Raw genomic sequence first — 22,219 nt, 5'->3', positions numbered from 1 at the left:
GTAAACATAGCCTAAAATCTGTGCTGAAATTTCCCATAGCAGTATAGGCTTGCAAAAGTTACTAATTTTTTTCCAAAGCATTATTTAAGTGCAATATCAACATATATTCATATACTTCTGTCTCAGACAGTAAGAACAAATTATACACCTCAAAACAGACATTGAAAGACAGCTGAGTATGGATCAAATACTACAGAAAAAAATGTTGCTACATTTTAAAACTATGTATTTAAAAAGAAATGCCGAATTTGCTTTACAAATTTCACCACTAAAATCTTTGTGTATTCACTACTACAAAGTCAAAAATACAAAAGGAAAATGTGATGATTTGCCAAAATTCCTTTACCTGTGTGTCAGCAGCATCCTGAAGGCCATCTGATTCCGTCCCAAGTAACCTGACAGCAAGCTTGACCAATCCCAGTTCCATTCAGTAATGGCTGACTGTTGATACATGGAAAGAAGCTAGTTAGTTATGAATCAGCATTAATATGATCAGTACATTAAAGCTCCAGCTGCTATATACTAACCAAAGAGGGGGGTCTAGAATGAGGACTTAGAAAGATGATATCAATCATGTACACAGAAGAAGGTTTTTATTCCAATCAAATGGCAATTAATTAATTACAGACATAGCCATTGTTTATAAAAAAATAAATCTGTTTTTTGAACCATTATTCTTCCAATTGTTGATAGCATTCTGATCAGCTACTTTGTCTGCGAGTTTTACTCTTTGTCCAAAAAGCAAATAGTTGGTAACTTTTTATGTAAAAGCAATTTGCATTTTCTGCTGTCAGCAAAAAATTATGTCATGAAAAATGTGGTATAGCTGGAATTCAAGAAGTAACCTGTATCATAATTAGAGTGATTTAATGCTGTATTATAAACAGCTTTAAATCTAGAAAATATGAACAAGTATAACTCCATATTGCTTATTTAATAAACAAAAGCAATCTACATCATCAGTGGGCAGACAAAAGACCATACACAACATTCTTATTTTTAAAAAACAGTAAATCCTATTGCATAATATTCCTTATCATTGTCAGCAGTCGTCAAGTAGTGACTATAATTTAATCTTCTTGGGAGGAAATAAGTACAAAGTTATTGTTGTAACACTGAAATAGCACTGAGTAGTAAAAAAATGTTTAAGCAAGTCAAAACAATGGAAATAAACCTAAATAATAGTAAAGTATAACTTGAAGTGCATCTTTTTCTTCTTACAGTCAGCACTTGGTTCCTCTGGGAGGGCAGAGTCATTGCAATCCCTCCTATTCCTTCCATCTATATTTTATTACTTTCCTTCTCCTTACTTAATTTACTCCCTACCCCTAATCTTTGACATGCATGTTAAAGTAAAGTAGAAAAACAAAGGTGAAATACAGAGTACAAAGAGGAAATAAAGGTAACAAGAAAAAATAAAATACTGAGAAAGCAGAAAGTGAATGAATAAGAAAAGGTTCGTCGTCAGTGCTCTGGCATCTTCTACAGGCACTGGCAATAATTTTCATTGGAAACCAGACATTCAGCTATACTTATCAGTTTTATAAATGGACAGTCCCACACCACTAAATAAATGAACAATTTAATGGTAAAGGGAACTGAACAATTTAATAACATCATTAAGCTTGGAAATAGAATCAGAGGAGAGAATTATAGAATGACTGAGGTTTGAAGGGATCACTGTGTTCCAACCCCTTGCCATGGGCCAGGTACATCTTTCACTAGACCAGGTTTCTCAGAGCTCTGCCCAGCCTAGCCTGGAACATGTAAAACAGATGGGGCAACCACAGCTTCTCTGGGCAACCTATTCCACTGCCTCGCCACCCTCACAGGAAATGATTTCTTTCTAATATCTAATCTAAAGCTACTCTCTGTCAGTTTGAATACATTCCCTTTTGTCCTGTCACTACATGCTCATCTAAAATGTCCTTCTCCATCTTTCTTGTAAGCTTCCTGCAAGTACTGCAAGGCTGCAATTAGGTCACACCAAAGCCATCTCTTTTCCAGGCCAAAAAACTGCAATTCTCTCGGCCTTTCTTCATTGGAGAAGTGCTCCATCCCTCTAGTGATTTTGCTGTTCCTCCTCTGGACTGGCTCCAACAGCTCCATGTCCTTCCCGTGCTGGGGACCCCAGAACTGGATGCAGCACTGCAGGTGGGGTCTCACCAGAATGGAGTAGAGGAGCAGAACCAACTCCCTTGGCCTGCTGGTCACGTTCCTTTTGATGCAGCTCATCACACAGTTGGCTTTCTGGGCTGAATATGAAGAAGAACTTCCTTACTGCCTGGCTGACTGAGCATTGGAACAGACTCCCCAAAGAGGCTGATGAGTCTCCCTCACTGGAGATACTCAAGAACCATCTGGAAAAATTCTCTGCCCATGTGCTCTAGGACCCTGCTTGAGCAGAGAGGTTGGACCAGATGACCCACTGTGGTCCCTTCCAGTCTCACCCATTCAGTGGTTCTGTGATTCTTGAGTGGAAGGTCCCTTTCAAATCACTAGATTCTACTAATTCAAAGATTCTATAAAGCACAGTTCTCTGGAGTGAGAAGCCTTGAGCAGCCTTGTAGAATTGGTGTATATATATATTGGTATACATATAGTCTCCTTTTTCAGGATTTAACACTTTTATTGCAACATGACAATGATTAAGTATTCATTAAACAAGTAAGAAAAACAAGTATATTTTACAGCAATATAACTGATGAAATAGACCAAAATAGTCAAAACTGGAGAGATTACACTGCATATAAGCAGGGCTGCACTGAAAAAGGATGCATTTCCACACAAGTAACTTACAAGCGAATTTTGTGTCACTTGCAGTACCACATCTTTTCAAATATTTGAATTGACTGCTAGGATCAAAAATGCTGATGATATATTAAGAATATATGAGAAACAATGGCATGAGATTTTTTCAGTATAAAAGTGTTATCAGAAACTATTTAGCATTTTGTGTAATGATGTGGTCATGGAGTGCTCCAGCAGAGATTTAGGCAACTAGATCTCTTTTCTTCAACTGTTCCATTATCATGAAACTAAATTCTATAAGAAAATTGTAATCCTTTACAAATTATAGGCATGACTTAAAGAAAAACAGAAAAATTTATGCTTTTGTGTGTGCATGTGTGTGTGTGTGTTTTAACCCACTTAGTCTCACTGTTCTGTAAAATCTTTGTATTTCTAAAGCATTCTTTACTTGACTGTTCAACATATCTATGAAAGACCCATGAGGAAGATTATAAATGTGAACATAGAGTTCTGATAAGATTTTTCAAAGGACTAAGATTAACCCTATGTACTGTTGTACAGATGTAATAAAAGTCATTGCTATTATGGGCTTTCCCTCAGTATACTGAACACAGAAAGTGTAAGTAAATGCAAATTGCTCTTGCATGCAATAATTCCAATCAAAGAAAAGGCCAATAATGTCTTTTTGAACATCGTGATATTGTAGAGGGTACCCTCATTACACTCCCACAAAATAACATTCCTTTCTGCTTAATTAGATGTGAACACACATAAATAAGTCCATTTTCATACATTTAGTTTGTGTTATTATCATGATCATAATAATACCAACAAGTAAAAATTATACTATAACCAAGGTTTCAGATTTTCACAAACCTGATTGAATACTTTTGCATAAGATTGTCTGTACACCTGGAAAGGGTTGAAGACAGGCTGTTCTTGTCTGCCCTTCAGCGTCAAAGGCGGACATTGACTCGAGGTAATACCATCTTCAGAGGCATTCTCACAAGACAGCTGCTCTTTCAAATATTCCTTTTGGAAGAAAAAGCAACCACAGAATAGTACAGGTCACCTAGCTTTCTACATGAAATTTGCCTAGATTTCAAGCATAAGCTTGAAAGATAGAAGTTCCTTTTAATACAGTAGGGAATTAAAAAACTCTTAAAAAATAGAAACCTTTTTAAGACTACTGCCATTTTACAATGAACAAGAAATAACCCCAGAAAACATGCACCCAGCTTGAGCAAAACAGAACAATCTAACCTATTGCTTTAAAATTCTTGTCAAATTACATGTATAAGTTCTCATTCAATATATGCGTGTGTATATATATATAAAATATAAAATGCATGGGAGTGCTGTGCTGATCTTCCCCACAGGAGATGATGAGACAGTATTTTAAACGCACATAGCAAATGTGAATTTTCAATTATCTGCAAATAAAAATTTTTATGGGACTTTTCAGATAAAAAATTATTTGAAGAAAATTCCGATCTTATATATATATATATATATATATATATATATATATATATGCTAGGTATATATAGAAGTGACCAACAAGTATTTTTCATGTCTTTTGAATTAAACTTTTTGGAAAACAATCAACCATTACTATATTGACTATAAATCAATTCTTTGCTTAACATGTTGTAACCATGTTATTTGAACACAGGAAATAAATATTCTCCCACTCTTGAAAGCTATTTTTAGCTGCTTAAACATTCAAGGACTAGAAGCAGTATGATTTGCATTGCAATTTTAGAAACTATAGTGTAACAGATGCATTATTATTTTGGACACCATCTTTTCTGTTTTCACTTCTTCGACTACTATGTAAATAAATCATCATTGCAGGCCAATAAAGTGTTTTGATTAAATAGAACCATGTTATGAAGAACTAGATAATAAAACATTTAAACATCCATTTGCTGGAATAACTACTGTGATTAAACAGTTTGTTGTTATTAAAATGAAGTCCATTACATGGAGCAAATACTCAAGGTGAGTCATGTAGGATGGGTGAATGCAAATGCTCCTCTTATTTGCAGTAGTACTGAGATGGAATAACAGGCAAACTACCTGCCAAGGCATCCTGTGCCTCTCGTAGTTCTTTCTAAAAGAAGAATTTCATCATTTGTTTAAACTTACCCAATTATGGCCTCACCTGAAAGGCATAAATTCAGTTTCAGGCCACACAGATTGTAGCTGTTTCTCCCTTGTGTTGGCACTAGCATATGTTGTGAAATCAGTCAGGGAAAAAAAAAGTTTTCATCCAGATAAACAAGCCACATGATTTCTAGTAATAGTACAAAGGGGGGGCCTAGGAGTGGAAAAGCACAAGGGCAAGAGAAAGAGAAGGACTGTCTCTCTGCTGGTTGCAATCAAATGTCATGTCCGACCAAGAGAATAACAAAATTGTCTTAGTGTATGGAAAAAAACCCCAACCAACCAAAAGAAGAAAAACAAATTGTGCTTTTTTTCTGCTTAAAACAATATCAAAAAGCAACTGTGAAAACATACCCTCTTTTAGCTATTTTTACTCACCTTTTCAAAAATATCTGGATTTTTATTTCCCCATTCATTTATTCATTCACTACTTTATGCCATAACAAAGATTTCAGAGCCATGGTGAAGGAAGTTATTAAAAAGCTATTTCTGTACATCTACCAAATTTTCATAAATGTACTGCCTTCCATGTAGATATTTTTACAAAATCTGTAGACTAAAGCAACCCAGCCCTCTGGATGTAACAGAGCCAGCAGAAGCAGATTGTGTTGCTTTTTCAGAAGCAATACTGGAAATAGCTGTCCATGTGTTGCCAGATGAAGAACTATTTGCTCAGCTGGTGGGAAAACACAATGCTTATTTTGCAAAACCAGTAGTCTACAGAACGGCACAATATGTATTCTGTAGGATCATGCTGGCCATTAACAAAATAATGAACCAGCCTGAGTATGCCATCTCAGCTCCCTTTTTGGAAAGAAACACCAGTTCACTGACCGGGTAACTTTGGGGTCTGGGACCACCAGAGACCACTAGAGGGACCCCCGGGACAGAAGAACGCATGCGCAAAAGCGGGGAGGGCATGTTGCGGGTCTCCAGGAAATTATTATTATTATTATTATATGTATGGTTCGTTCTGGGAAAATCAATGAATATGTCTCTAAAATACAGTATATAAAGCAGAAGCTTTTCTGTACTTGACATGCACAATTCTGGTAGAGATATCCCTGCAGCATCTGGTGCTGTAATAAAGAATGCCTGCTTCTTAATGCTACCGTGGTGTTAGAAAGGAGATTTTGACCAATTTTGGTAACACCTGCTTACCAGAGTTTGAAAAATTCAAGTGGTATACAGCTGAATACTGTAAAGTTATTGTACTATCTTTAATAAAATACTATAGAGTGGTTTTGATGAAGAGACTTATTCAACAATGGTAAATATATTACATTAAGATGCCCTTTAGTACAGTAAATATCGTAGGCTCTGAAAGGGTCATGATTCAAAAATGTGAAAATATGAAATCACGTCTGTAAACATATGAACAATATCCTCAGTACACTGGGCATCAAACCAAGTATACAGAATATTATTGAGCCCGACAGTTCAGAAGAATTATCTCTTTGGTTGTCATTACTAAAAAATTATTTTAAAAATTATTATTATTTTTGGCAAACACATGAAGGGCTGTAAGCTGTTCTGAGTACCACAGTAACTGTAAAAATTTTTTATAAAATCATATCTATATGTTCAAATCCAGCTTCAAAGAATCCATATCCCTTTTCATCTGCTTTTCTAAAGAATATTACTAAAAACAACAATCTTCTGCCCCATCATTTTGTTTTTACACATGATTACCAAGCAGTGTAGCATAAAGATCTCTAAACTTATTTTAAGAACAGAATCCTTTGACATTCTACAGAGTCTTTAAACAGAGAATGGACCTTTGAATACACAATCAAATCTATTTCTTGGTAAGCAGGCACATAAAACATAATTTAGGTTTTGAAAAATAATATTGAAAGTACATAATCATAATACCATGCTAAGCATTAAAATGTTTTGTAATGGTTTCAAAGGCATTAGAAAGTAATACAGTTAAATCCTTCTGTAACTCAAGCTGGTCAGGACCTCTCTTCTTCATTTTTAAAACAACACAGTTTTTTCCACTGAGAAACATTCTATTTTTAAAAATTTTTAAAAGGTTTTACTAGCTGCAGAAATTCAAGGAGAGACACCTGGGATGTGGAAAGTCAGGCTGAAGTCCCTTTTCCCCCTAATTCTCTTAGCCTCATACCTCCTATTGGAGCTGCTCCACTTTGTACAACCGAATACTCACAGGAGTCAGATCTTAGATCAGGGTCTCCAAAACCCAGGATGTGTATTTTATTCCTTCAGCTACAGTATCATTCTATTTTTGACCCTAAAAGTTACAGAATGCATTTTTACCACTACTTCTACAAGGCAAAACAACTCCAACAGGGGAAAAAGAAGGAGTTCCATGCCGATAGCTGTATGGAGTTTTCGGGAATTAGTATAGTATGTAAAGTATGGAGGTTTGGGGAATCAGTTCAGATGTGGGAGATGCAGATTCAATTCCCTGGTATAAACTAGGAAGTATATAAGCCTGCATATGCTGTCCCCTAGGTAACTGCCCTAACTACTGGACTATATGCTATTTTTGGTGGTCTTTTCTACACTCCTTTATAGCTAAGAGTAATCTTGAATGTGCTCCAGGTGAAGAAGTTTTGTTTATTACAGTAATAATTTTCACTTCACTTCCTAAACCAGTTAATTGTTCAGGAAATTGAAACTTGAAAAGATTCCGTACTGTACTAATGTAAGGTTGCCATCTCTGCATATATGCTTACATTGCTTCTGATGCTTTCTAAGACAGATTCATAAAAATTGTGTTTTAAGCCTAAGAACTAAACAATTGGATCCTATTTTCAGAAGTACAGCGTGACTACTAAGGTGCTCTCTATGGCTTTCCTACAGACATAGCTCTCTAAGTCAGGGTTTTCTACTATCAAGTTTTTCAGAGGAAAAATCCTGGCCTCTGCCTATATTTGCACTATTTTGTATTTTGTTATAAACACTTCTGTACACTTGCAAGGGTCTTAAGCACCTGCTTATGCATTCAAGGAATTAAGTAATTAAAACTAAAACCAGAACTTTCTAAATTAAGTTGTGCTACTGTGCAACTTAAACAAACCTATGTTTATTTCAGTGAATAAAATCAGAACACTTTTGGTAACTTGGGGCAATTTAGAACAGCCTTAGAAATAACATGATTATTCTTTTACATTGCCAAAATTCCATATGCAGCAAATAAATCTGAATTTGTATCTTGTAATTTTAAAAGCACTGTGGATGAACAGAATTGTCTAAATTGAGTAAGATTTCATTTAGTTCCTCAGTACAGCCATAGGGGTTGCTTGTTTGTTTAAATTAAGACAGTCAATTAACCAAGTGTGATTTTACCTTTGTAACAGTCAATTCAATTATTTTTTTTACTGTGCTCAGACTCCTAAAATGAATCAATGATCTATAGCATGAAACTGAAGAAAGTTTATGAGCCATACTACTGTCTAAGTACCTAAATAAAATCTACAGTAATCTTTTCTGTAGAAATGCACAAAAGCCTAAACTGAACGGATTGTATTAAAATACAATATAGGATTCTACAGTGACTTTAAGAACTATTATCACCTCCTTGACTAACCCTTAGCTGCCAGCAGATATTGCCCCAGGCCAGTACACACCTAATTGGTCTGTGGAAAGGCCGTTTCCCTACCTCATTGAGCCGGATGATGTGATAAATTTGCCTCAGGTACTCACTACCACCTGGTTTGTGGCAGATATCCAGGACCATCATGTTTATATTATGCTCAGAGAATCCAAGTGCAATACCACCTTCCTCTAATGTTCCACTTTTAACTGTGACTGAGGCACTAGAAGATAGAAAAGATACAGTCCTAAGTTAAATTTACAAAGAGGAAAATATTAACATGAACTCAGCTAGAACTACATGTTCAAAAAAACCTGGAAGTACTTGACTTAGACATATGTTGTTTTACATATATCTCTCACACAATACGTGTTAAATAACAGTATTATACTAATTCTGATCACCTTAATAAGAAAAAATTAACACATAAAACACTCTTTAAGGATATAGAAGTAGCAAATATTTTCGTTTCCCCTAGAGAAGTATCTTTGGTACTAGAAATGGCATTTACATTCGATCTCTTATGCATTTTTCTTTGCCTGTCACAGCACATATTAAAATCTAATTAACATGTCAGAAAGGTAGCCATTACTCTAAGTATGGGTTAGAAGTTTTAAATTGAAGTAGTTTTCTTTCCACCGTATGTTGTTAACCATTTAAAGGGTACCTATTTGCCACTTGTTGCATTTTTTGCCCTATACCGTTCCTTGGGGCTTTTTTTGTATTTGTGTGAAACTTCTACCAACAAAAATATGAAGGTGACATTCCCAAACGCCTCCACAATTGTGCATTCAAATCTCTGATCATTGTCAGACTCTCTGCATACAACCACAAGTTACTATCTTAGTACTGCTACCAAGAAGTCTAAGAAAGGAGAAGTACTAAAATTTTCCTCAAATACTAGAGCTGCAGCACAGGTATTTGACATGTATGTGTCAAGAACTCCAAAGATTAACAAGAGTATATTGTCCTTTCTACAGACACTGTTGGATTAATTTAAAATAAACTAAGGAAGCATTATCAATTAATTAAAAATCAGTATTGTATTCGTTTAGAAGTAAAACAAAAAAAAACCAAAACATTAAAAAAATCCCAAAAACCTGAAAACAAAACCACTCTGGTTGCAGTTTACTGTTGGAAGGGTGCCATGGTTACAAAGTCAGTCCTTCTGAGAGTTGCTGTTTGACCTACAGGCTCTCTGAAATGCTGCACAGCTGCTGGACATTAAAGCTGATATTGCTTCCACATGCAGTTTCAGAATGTCCTACAGAGCAAATAGTTTCAAAATATAAACTATAATTTTGTTCTTTGCTGAATGTAAGTAAGTGATACTATGTTATTATGGTGTACTTTACAGAAAAGCTTCAAAGAAATTGATCTTTAAATTAAAGCACACTTAAGACTGATATTTGATGCCACATACAGATACAACCTGAATTTCTTGTCAAAATTCTTAGCAACCAACACTGAAAAAGCTAAGGACCTCTGACAAAGGAATGAATCAGTGTCAGCACCCAAATTGTATTCTTTACTGCCCGTTACTGCGCAGGTGAAGCAGATGATTGGATTCAGGCAGCACTATGATTAATGACTTCCTTTCTGGATTTGGGACTGCCTATCAATCATGTCATTAGCAAGAATGTGCCCTGAGAGAGGCAGGCCTCAGCCAAGGAGTAACTGCATTCATCTTAATCTGTATATGCACCCAGCCAGCAAGGTCAGGGTCACCATGATGAAAAACAATAATCTTCAATTCGACAAATTACTTTGCAAAGACAGACTTTTCTTTTCTTCCCAGGATGTGTGTTTTTTAGAATCTAACTTGACTGTTTACAGCTCTGGTGCTACCATAAAGTGAAGGTTACTTTAATGAATAGTAATACTTTCAGGAAGTACATAAGACAGGCAAAGAACCTTTGCTGTTTTCTGAACCTTTCAATGAAGGTTATAATTTTTGAAATATTCTGTAAAACTACATTAATATATATTATTTAAACTTTTTATGTAAATAACAATTCTGACAATAGTAACATAACACAAAATCAAGCAAGAATTTTACTTACAAAAACCCACTACACTTCAAAAATGTTTTTATGGCTGTGCAGGTGAGTCTCAAATAAATTTTTGAAATTTATAGGGTTTTTTTCTTTCCTATGTATCTATTAAAAGTCTCTAAGCATTTATAAATATGTATACATATATGCACATGCATCCAGCTAAATCAGAAAATCATTTGATTACTGAATGTTTACATAGCACCAATACAGTACATAGCATACAATTAGAGCATAGTAATTTCATTCATGAAAATCATAAATCTCCTCTTGAAAGATTGTTTTTGGTTTAGTAATTATGTGGCCACTACTTACTTTAACTGAATATTTGAATTTCAGCTCTAATATATTAGTTTTGTAATTTGCATTTATAATAACATTAATATCTAGATTTCATATCTCAGGTACTTATAAACTGGCTATTTTTTCCCGCAGATATTGACTCATAACATTTGAATGAAAAGTGGAAAAACAACATTCCTGTTAGATTTCTACTGCAGAAATGCAACTGAAGTCAGGGGAGTCAGCTTCCTAACTGCATCAAGTAACTGCTCACTTGGAGAGCAGGCAATGTATTCTTCATTCTCCTAAGCTTAAAATTACCAGGCCTAGTCACAAACTAGTTCTCTCTTTGCTTGACACTGCAGACATACAGAAACATTTTCCCATGTTCACTTTCCACAATCTAATACCTAAATGTAACACAGCATTTTTGTGGTATTTTACAAAAGAAAATACAGTAGTATATTATCTTAAAATTCTCAGCTTCTGAAGATGTGCAAATTAACTCAAGTTTTAGTTTTTAGAGGTTATCCACAATATTGTCTTCCTATATTTGTATTTTTAAGAAGTACCTATTCTCTCAGCGACATTAGAAATTGTATTGTGGGACCATTGTGTTAAGTATCAATATACAAATTATCATTATACTTTTTTTATTCTACAACTCCATCAGTCACTGGCATCTGGCTTCAATCTTTTATTCATTGGATTAGATCTCGTAAATTAGAATTAAATGAAAATGCAAAGATAACAAAGGTCGGTGTCAATGAGTGTTTGTGTGACACTATTACTGCTTACCTCATTTATTAACTGACTACTCATAGACACAGGACACTGCCCCTTAAAGCACTGCATGAAGACCTGTTCAGTGGTATCACTTATTCCAACCTACAATCAGTATATCCTTTGTTTATAGGGACAAATCCTGACATGACAGCAACAACTGCAACCTTCAAGAACACTAATTTTAAAAACTGGCAATCTTACTTTCAGCAGCTACAATTTAATTCAGTAAGTCATGTTATTCCAATCAATCTAATATTGCAAAGTTGATGAATAGTACATTTTTACAGAATGATACATGACTGCAACATTAAAACAGACTGGACTACAAACACACTGACATGTACACAACTCCTTGAAAAATCACTGTAAAGATCTTAACGTCAAATCTGAAGGAAAAATTGGTATTTTCTCAGAAAGGCACAGCAGGATATTATTCTTGTCCTGTTTTGATATACCCTATTTGCCTCAGGGTTTGATATGTTTTAGAATAAAGTACGCTTACTTTTTATTCACAGATGAACACCAAAAGCTTCTCACAGTTCCTCTTAATTTAATCACCATAGTAAAATGAAATTATAAATATATTGACTATCTGTTCACATTTTGAAAGATATAACAATGAACTTGTCCATATTTTTGATTCATCAAGATAACATGAAATCTTGCAGTACTACGAACACAGCATTCTGATGAAACAACCATGTTTTATTGTTTCAGCAATGAACTTAAATTACAAACCCATGGTATATCAATATTAAGGACTAATCTGTTTCACATAAGATCACTGCTCACCTCTTTTCCTTAAAATTGAGCAGTAGCCATAAACATGCCAATAATCCAGTAAAATAAAAGAGCAAATAATAGCGTTTGAAAAATACTATGTTCTTACCAATCTATGCTCAATTTTCTTGCCTTCAGCAACTGGCTTTCAATCCAGTTTGGTCTTTGCTGCTCAATGCTTTGTATAATCTTCTGGGTCACTTGCTTAGGACCACTTTTCTGTTTTCCCATAATACTTTCTAAGCACACACGAATTAAACTGAGTTTTTCTTTGCTCCATCTGTCAAGTGTTGCACCTGTTAAAAATTCTGCAGTATTTCCATCCTCAAATATCCGACATATAATTACAATCAAGCTCCAGACAAGCAGACCAGCTTTCTTCAATTCAGCAAAGTTTCTTGACATTTTTCTCTCAGCCAGAAAAAAGAAGTATTTAACTGGGGGAGGCAAACATGCAATCACTGTAGGTAACTTGCTGATTACAATAGATACTGCTTGAGCTGCAAGCCTTGTGAAGCCTTAAAAATAGAAAGAAAAGATGATATGATTAACATTAACAGTATAGTTCTAACTGCTTCTGAATATTGTATGATAATTTTTAACTTTCTTTTGTTCTGAAAATGGGTAAAAAGCTTAAGTACTCAACACTGTAGTTTCACTTGTATTATGCTATCTGCACATAAATCCCACAAAACTCAAACAATTACATTAATTAAAAGCAGAAAATTTAAAATTTAGACTGTGACTCTCTTAACAATTAGTCCTGCTGTGCACAGTCGTTACAGGATTCTTGAGAAAGACAGTACTCAGGTATTCTGAATGGTAAACAGTTGTCTTCAAAATTGTAGTATTTTTTCAACTTCACAGCTGAAGCATTGCTCTGTGTATCAGAGTATTACATACATTTATAATCTCTAGATTTTTATAAATTCCTTTCTATGTTCAAAATGACAAAACTTCCGTTTATTATCTTTCATATAAGCATTTACACTAGATAGCACTGCATTTTAAAGACCCTAGATAATAAAATTAGCTATAAAAGTAACTACAGAGAAGTTGTGCCTCTCAAAACCCAAAACGTATATAAAATGAAAAATATAGCAAAAGGTGTCAAGATTTAAAAAAGCACCAATCTCCAAACAATTCAAGAAAACCCTGTGTAATTGCACCTGCATTCTAAATGTTTTTATTTTTTTAAAAAAAAGAAACCACATCTGCTCTATATATCATACATACAAATTTAAATTGTCTTGAAGCCTAGACTCTTACCTCTCAGTTTGCATATCAGTTCACACATAGCAATTAGCCTAAAATACCTATACAAAAGCTCTAGATTAAAATGAGAGTGCAGTGAAGATGTATGAAAAAAAAGAATGGATTGATGCCTTGGCTTGGCCACAATCTACATACTCAAAACTGTGCCACAGTACTACAGCACTGAAAATAATCAGGTAGTATTTTGGTGGCAAAAATTTATCATGAAATGTTTCCAAAAGTTAGCCTTCTGAACCACGATCTGAAATGACAGATGCTTTAGGCACTGTGGGCTATGAAAATACATACCACAAATCAGCATTACATCTAATCGCCTTCAAAACACCTTCTGTATGATTTCTTTCTTCCTTTACTGTTTCAACAACCAAGCGACAGCATTCAGTGCTTGTTTTGTTCAAGCATAAATTGATGTGTTGTAAAGTTGCGGTGAATGACAGTCCCGAATGAAAAGATGATAACGAAAAGGAAAGCTGTTTACAGCCATTGAGGCCAAAGTATAGGCATTATTCTTCACTTTGTTTTGAATCCCATCTGACTACTGCCAGATGCTGGAAACATCTCCACTACTATTATTACCAATACTACAATGCTAATTATTTTCAAAACCTTGTTTGTATATGTATGGGTGTAAGCCTCAAGAAAGAATAACTAAATTTTAATGGAAAGTGTTGAAAACACCCCAACCACCACAGGATGTTAGGAAATAGCTTGTTCATTGTAAAGCTACAACACTCACAAAATTTAACTGCCCAGTTTTGGAGTAAAGGACTTGAAATTTCTTATGAAAAGCTTATAGGATGCATTATACATATATAAATATTATGTATAAATTTCACTTACATTTCCCAGATTCTTTTCTCTTCATTTCCCGAGGAGTGTAATTCCATTCCTTTGGAACGGTTTTCAGTAAACTTTCTGGAACTATTTGCTTGTGCTGGTATGTTCCATAGTTTTCTGTTGCTTCCCATGAATGCATCAAAGAAATTATTTGTTTCACTATACCCTTCACTGAATTAATCAATGTCAACTTCAAGCATCTGATAACTTCTGGCTCCGACTCACCACAACTGGAAACTTCAGAAGGAAGAACTATGAACTATTCAGTAAGTGTTGTGTAAATCTGTTTCAGAAAGTGTTTTCAGAATTCTTATGAAAAAAAAAGTTATATAATTTTAATGATATAAAATATCATTATCATTTTAATCATTTAATGATAGAAAATATATATCATTATGATATAATGATATTATATCATAATAAATTAGACCTATTTGTCTGTTACAAATTAAGAAAGAGTATAATGCAAAACATATTGCATCTTGGTACCATCTTAATACAGTGCTGACAAAAAATCAATTTATTTCTTTCATTCTCATTTCTCCACTGATATATTTATAAAAATTATATTTAACCTGATTGATGTCTTCCTTTTTATATGGGAAACATTTAAGTACATGTTAGGTATCAGTGAGGCAAACAGATACACCTTTTTTTCTACTTTCTTGTCTTGAAAGCATTAATGAAGTTGCATTTATTAGATACACAAACTGCTATACCACAGACAGTAAAGAAAAAGAAAGGTATTTTGGAAACAAAAATACATACAAATAATAGTTATCAATTGAAACACAGCATGTCATCAGAGATTGCATGTTCAAAACACATAATCCTAAATACAGTTATTGACATTACAACAAGTATCAATCTTCTCCACATTCATATACCACAGCAAACTGCTGTTTCTCCATAGTCATGAAGCTGCAATTGTCAGACAGAGTGTTGCAGAGCATTTCAGAGATGTTTTGACACATTATGTCTTTAGATACTTCGCTCATACTTTTGTTTCCCTCTACTTTTTGCTGATCTAATCATGGTCTTTCTGGGATCTTCCATGCACCACTTCACAGTTTTTCTTCCTCTTATGTTAAATTTCTACTTCTTGCCATCACATTTTTCTCTGAGAAGTATCTGAGCACTTTTATCATTGTTTTCTATTTTGTGATGCTCATAATTCTATTTCCCCTCCTGCATTCTCCCATTTTCATCCTCTTCTTTTGAGCTCTCCTGCTTTTAATCCATAATTTGCAAAATCACCCGTCTAAAACCTCTCTTTTCTGGTTGAATACTGTTTTTCCTTGCAGATAGAATTAGTTGCTCTAATTGTGAGGCCAGCTCTCCCCCGCAACAGAAAATTAAGGGGCTGAATGCCTGTTGACAATAGAGACTAAATACTCATCAGATTATTTCTCCCTCAGTTCGAGAAAAAGTCCTTCCTTCTCTTTTTCCACTCTCCTTCAATGCTTCCTTACTTTTAAATTGTGGCAAAGGCCTGGAGCTGTTGAATGCATAGAGATGAAGAACCTCTAACGGCAGAGACCTACAAAAATATTCTGCAGCCAGTCTGCTGGTAAGACAAATACTTAATCAGACTTCTGGTCAAAAAAACTGCTCTGGAACCTCTGCATTCTTCAAAATTTTAACCACTCCTACCATGGCCTGCCTGCACAAAACCCTTCAACAACACCATAATTTTGAAGTAAGCTAACATACTTTCACCTGATTTATTATGTCTGAAAATGAACAACATTTAACATCAGATTTGAAATGCTTATTAATAAATTAATAAATGAATAAAAACCTGTCATATTGTATAAGCAGTTCCACAGCATCTCTTTTTCCATGTAGGACTCAAAAGCAACGCCAAGAGATTTGGGTGATAAACTGCAGTAAGACAATACTGTGAAGACTGTTTCAATCAGAGTAGGCGCTTTGTTATTTTCCTGTTCCAAGAGAGAACTTTGTTCATCACAATTTAATGCTTGATTACCTTCAAAATAAACAAAAACATGGTTCCAATAATTTCCAAGTAATTTAAGGTCTCAGTAAAGGATAGTATTATTCAAAATTAACTGCAAAGTCCATCCGACTAATATTTCAAACAATAACACTTATTGTCTTCCTGAATTATGTGTAGCCAATAATAAAAGAGACTTAAGCATGTTTTCAAACTATGGAATATGCCTATTTAATTCAAAATTAAGTTGAAATTGATTGTAATTGGAAATCTATTATTTACTGAAGATTAATCATTAGACTAAGATCTAAATCGCAGAATCACAGTCAAAAATCTATTACTGCTTAACTCTTCCTAATATAATAGTCATATGAAACAATAAAATCCTATGTAGATATAAAAACTAAGAAAAGTAGCAGCTCCATATTCTCCAAAGTGTCCTGGCTTTGTTTTTCAGTGTTAGGTGAAACTCAGAATAAAACAGTTCCATAAAACAAAATCTCAGCTCTGCTAAAATACAGAATTTAAAGACAAGTAGTGATTATCATAGAGTTAAGTGATAACTTCTTTACAAATATTGACAAATATTTCTGACAATCAGTAAAATACAATCCCCCACATATAACACATAATGATGTGTTTAAAACTCCAGGAATTAATGCAATTCAATAACTGATTTGTGCTAATGTTGAAGACCTGAGCTTCCCACCTGTTTGTGAAATATGCTTCCAACCATAAGAACCGGAGCCATAACCTGTTAAATACTCTTAATTTCTAGTTTGTAAAAACAGTGATTTCTATAAAAAGTATTTAGATAAAATTATACTATGAAATGTCATTGCTTTCTGCCAGTTTGGTTGTCTTTACCTTTAACAACCTATGGAGGAGAAATATGGGAGTCTTCAAAATCTACTATAATGGAAAATCATTGCTTTCAACACATCTTTGAATTACTTGAGAACTAAAAAAAAAATCTCATTTTACTCTCTTCTGAATTCCTACAACCTAATACATGTATTTCTGTAAATCATTCAATCTAGGTAGCATGCAATCTTAGCAGAAACAGAGGATGTAGAAAGCAGAAAAACATGATCACTGATTTAATAACTAACAATATGTGGGTTTTTTTCCCCAAGGCAGCAGACAGATTTGCAATAAGACAGGTTTTTAATCAGCTTTCTTTTTCCTATGAACTGAGTGAGCTGGCATATATTGTTTTCAATTCCAGATACTTCTAAGTGAAGAACCAAATGGATTCCACTTACTCACTCAAACCAGGGATACGTATGACAAAGAACTAACCATGAAAGCAGAAAAAGCAGTTAAATGGTGAAATGAAAATCTGAAGTGAACTTTGATTCTATTACTGTAAGTATTTACTTATGAAATTAATTTAACCAAATTCTAGGGGGAGTTTTGCTAATATTTCAAGTACTATGTAAACTGCCTTTGAAGTACATGATGGGAAATTGGTTTGTTTAAAGGTGCTCATGACTTGAAATTAAGCCTAAATTTGGTTTATGACCATGCTGCATGGAAAGTTTAATTCACAACTTACTAATAACTTTTCAAATCAATTAGGGCTACCAAAAAATTAGATAAAGAGAAAGGAACATAAATGATTTTATAGAAAAGGCTATAATAGAAAGGGCTATAATACTTCTTGTTATAACTACTGTATAATGCAACTCTTGTGCTTTTAAGCAAAGATCTGCACAAATCCACTACTAAATCATTCTGTGACTAAATATAACAAGGCATGTAATTATTCATCAGCTTTTTCTTGCTTTACCCTGAAGTAAATGTTATCCTTGTTGTAAGAACAACCTGAAAGCTCAGGTTAAAATCAGTTTCTGATTGATAAATGGGCATAGATCATAGAATCACAGAATCCTTTGGGTTAGAAGGGACCTTAAAGGATAATATAATTTGAAAAGTTTAGCTAGCAGATCAGTATAGCTGGTTAAATATCATGAAGTAGGTGTCTACAGAAAGATATGTAGATTTCTCTTGCCTTGATTTTGTCTTTTACATTTATTAGCTCACCTGTCATAACATTAAATATTCATACCAGTTTGAACTCCAATGCAGCCTTCTTGTTAATTATTACATAGAAGAGAATTTATATGATAGGTATTATACTTACTGTCCTGTGATGCTTCCCTCTATACATTTCTATTTCTTTCACTGACTGCATTTGTAGAGCAAAAGCAAATTTGTGTAGGGAACCTAAAGCTCTCATAGGTAGCTCAAAGGAGATGCTTCCATATTATTTTAGCAAGACTTAACATTCATAAGTGTGACTAATATTTATCTAGATCCTTGCTAGAATAAAAAAATCAGCTGTTTGTTATTTCCATATACCATGATGTTCTATATGCACAACAGATACCAAAACATATTAGAATACTATTCTTTTCAATAAATATCTCTATAAGAAAATGATGTATCTATTGAATAACAGCTATGCCCTAACCACTCAAAATGAATCACTCTTCCTATGACAAAATAATGCACTAAATCTCTTGGGATGCTACCACATATTTTAAAAGCATAACTTCAGAAAGGCAGACTTACAAGTGCAATTTACCCATATTTCTTTCTTACTGATAGAAATACCACCCAGTAATTTGCCAACATTATCACTCATCCAGCACTTATCTGACTAGTCTAGCCATAAAATGAATCTTGCTGAATTCAGAAAATCCTGTTACTGACTCTAGACCTCACACTCCCCAATCAATCCATACACAACTGCCAAGATACAAATAGTTATGCTGTCTTTTTTGACCAAAAGAGGTAGTCAAAACTCAAATGCATACATGCTGTTTCACTTAGGAAGAGGAATTGAAGATGGACCAAATTATTTCTGATACTGGTCTTTAATTTGCAAGCAGCATGAAACTTTTGCTTCCTTTATTGAATTTAAAGATTTGTTTAAACCACAGTAACTGATGAGGATATAAAGAATGCAAAAAGAATATGCTTTATTTGTTTAGAGAATCAAATACTTCAGCAGACAGTCTACGGTACACTACATCCTCAGTGGTGCTTCTGTCACTGACTTTTCTGGTCCTTTACTGTATGTGACATAGTAGACCATTTTACTTTTCTTTCAGAGTTGCTCGTCTCCAGTGACAGCTAAAATCTATTGTAACTTTGAACATGGCTTCATTTTGACGGAAAGTGTATTATTTTAGTTTTAAATTCCAAGGAGAAATTTTACCTTATAGATTCATGGAAGAGTCACAGAATACTCTGAGTCGGAAGGACCCACAAGCGTCATTAAGTCCAACTCTTAAGTTAATGGCCCATATGGGGATTGAACCACAACCTTGTTGCTAACAGAACCATGTTCTAACCAACTAAACTAATCTCAGGGTCATATTACTCCTATCCTGAATAAAACCCAGATCTTAAACCTACCCATTTCAGTTCAATACATTCCAAATAATAATAAGCCCTGAATTAGCTGCTACCCGTGAATCAAATAAAACCTAAATTTATGACAACTATAAGGCTCAACATGGCAAAAAAGCTTGAACAACACTTATATCATCTGTTCATAAATTATTAATGTATCAGCAAACTATTTCTGTAGGGATATATTTATATGTCATCAATGCCACAGCATTTTAATTTCACTCGACTCCATTGGAGTTTTTTCTCCCTAAACAATTTATTTTCAACTATGTGAGAAGAAGCTTCCAGTAATGAATTTCTGAGATAGTGATCTTATCTATGGCCAATAGAACAAACCCATTATTGTCAGAATACCTCCAATACTGTTTGTATGGGATAGTATGCAGAAAGTATGACATTCTGACAGCCAAAATTTGATTAGGCAATACTGAATACAGTCCTATGGCTACATTAGCTCCCTTGTGTTCCTCCATGTGTTGGGGTAGATACTAAACTACTATCAGACATTATCTTCACACTCTGTCAAGAAAAGGTAAGGTATTCACAGCAGGGGTCCACTACAGTCCAAATAGCAAATCCTATCTAGGTTTTCAGAAACCTAGATAGGTTTTGCTCCTATGTTTTCTCTATCTTATCACTAGAAAATCACCAAATGGAACGGGATATCTGCATTGAGGTCCCTTTTTTACTTATCTTCCAGCTACAAGTATATCACTTCAGTATATCCTTCATTGGTTATGCAGGTACAGAATCCAATAAGCTTAGCGGTCAGATGGAGCTTTTGAGGAGGTGCCTCTTTTAAAGTAATCTTCTAACCATTAGGCTACCAGGACACAGACTGCTATCACGAAGAGGCTAAGAAAACTTTCAGAGGTACCCACAAGCCTTATATTGGATTATCCACAAATACCAGGAGGAGAGATCTAGCTCTGCACAAAGATATAAATTACTCTATGAGATTTACTTCTGTTCAACTCATAACGGCAGGGTTACAGATCAACATCCAAGTTTTGTGACCAGAACCTGCAGGACTACGTTTCCCAAAATGGTGTGTGGTTGAGCCATGGGACTAGAACAGTTGCCAGTTTTTTCACTTATGTGATAGACCATGACAGGATTATTAAATCCAAGGAGTCATTAGAAGAAAGTACAATGAAGTACAAGAAAGTATAATGAAAGTATAAGAAGAAAGAATGACCCTCAAGAACTTGAAATAAAAGTGTCAAATTGTTACAGATTTTAACAATGCCAGAGTTTTGATGGAGTTGGTAATTCAGGTAAAGCATGTACATTTTCTTCTGTTATAACTCATTACTGCCACTAGTAGTTCAGTCAATGAGGTCACTTGGTGAAGTGACCACTTTTCTCTGTACTTTTAGGGTAACCCACAAAAAACCAGTGCTATTTACTTTTATGTGTCTAAAATGTAATTTATTAAGTTTGAATAAAAATTAGTTAGTACTTAAAATTTACCTTAAAATGACACATTATACATCGTGACAGTTAGGTGAAACTGCCAAGAGCCTGGTCCTGCTGTGAATGCAGATTTCTTACAGTTTATCTCCACATGCCAATATTCACTTTAAGACTGTGTGTAAAAAGACAAATTAAATTTCTGTAACAACTGGAGTCTCAAGTTTTTATGGTAATGAATAAGATTATTTTGAAGATTAAGAAGCAATATATTGCATTTGCTGTTGTTCATCATCAACTTGATACTACTATCTCTTCCTAAACAAATGTATGAGACCCAAACACTGACTGAAGGTCTAGAATGTGCCTTGTTAACAATTTCTCAGTTACAATTTCTTAGTGACCACTGTCTTATCTGCTATTCATAAGTGGCTAGGTCTACTGTCTGATGGGGTCCCCTCTGACACATATTAATCCTGTGTTGGGCCAGTGCAATCCAATAAAGCTATAGCTGTTTGCTTTATTGTGCAAAGAAAAACTTCTGATACTGGAAATAATGATTATCAAAATAGAAGTCACAGACTGTTCCACTGGAATGATATCTATTTAGAGCAAATCTAGCAGAAAAGCTCAGAATTCACTTACATCCTTCACATTTTCATGTCAGCATCTGCTGGATTCAGCTGCTTATTTTATACAGACACCACTTCCTTTTTTCCTCTATTATTTTTTGCTTATCAAAATAACGCATTTCTATTTCACATCCAAGAATGATAAGGCAATAATGGTTTAAAAAAATCCACCAAGTAAACTGCAAAATAGTTTATTTTGTCAGAAAATTAACATGGTACCAGCTACCTTCACTATTTCTCTCTAAGGTCTCTGCAAAGCCACAGCAGAGACCTTAGACCCTTTACACACTCAATA

General features: G+C 34.4%; 1 protein-coding gene across 1 annotated transcript in view; it reads right to left on the bottom strand.

Annotated features, from left to right (window-relative positions):
• Window positions 1-22,219, bottom strand: part of KIAA0825 (KIAA0825 ortholog) — a 199,466-nt gene that overhangs the window by 110,932 nt on the left and 66,315 nt on the right. Inside the window, exons 13-18 of the mRNA XM_041489460.1 lie at window positions 16,301-16,489; window positions 14,503-14,736; window positions 12,497-12,905; window positions 8,552-8,708; window positions 3,628-3,783; window positions 347-441 (exon numbers count right to left, since the gene is read on the bottom strand). Of these exons, the coding sequence (XP_041345394.1) occupies window positions 347-441; window positions 3,628-3,783; window positions 8,552-8,708; window positions 12,497-12,905; window positions 14,503-14,736; window positions 16,301-16,489 (1,240 nt within the window). The remainder of the gene's footprint in view (window positions 1-346; window positions 442-3,627; window positions 3,784-8,551; window positions 8,709-12,496; window positions 12,906-14,502; window positions 14,737-16,300; window positions 16,490-22,219) is intronic.

The sequence above is a fragment of the Pyrgilauda ruficollis genome, unplaced genomic scaffold, assembly GCF_017590135.1.
Source record: "Pyrgilauda ruficollis isolate IOZ18807 unplaced genomic scaffold, ASM1759013v1 scaffold94, whole genome shotgun sequence".
In the NCBI taxonomy this organism is placed as follows: Eukaryota; Metazoa; Chordata; class Aves; order Passeriformes; family Passeridae; genus Pyrgilauda; species Pyrgilauda ruficollis.
This window is presented reverse-complemented; position numbering and strand designations above follow the sequence as displayed.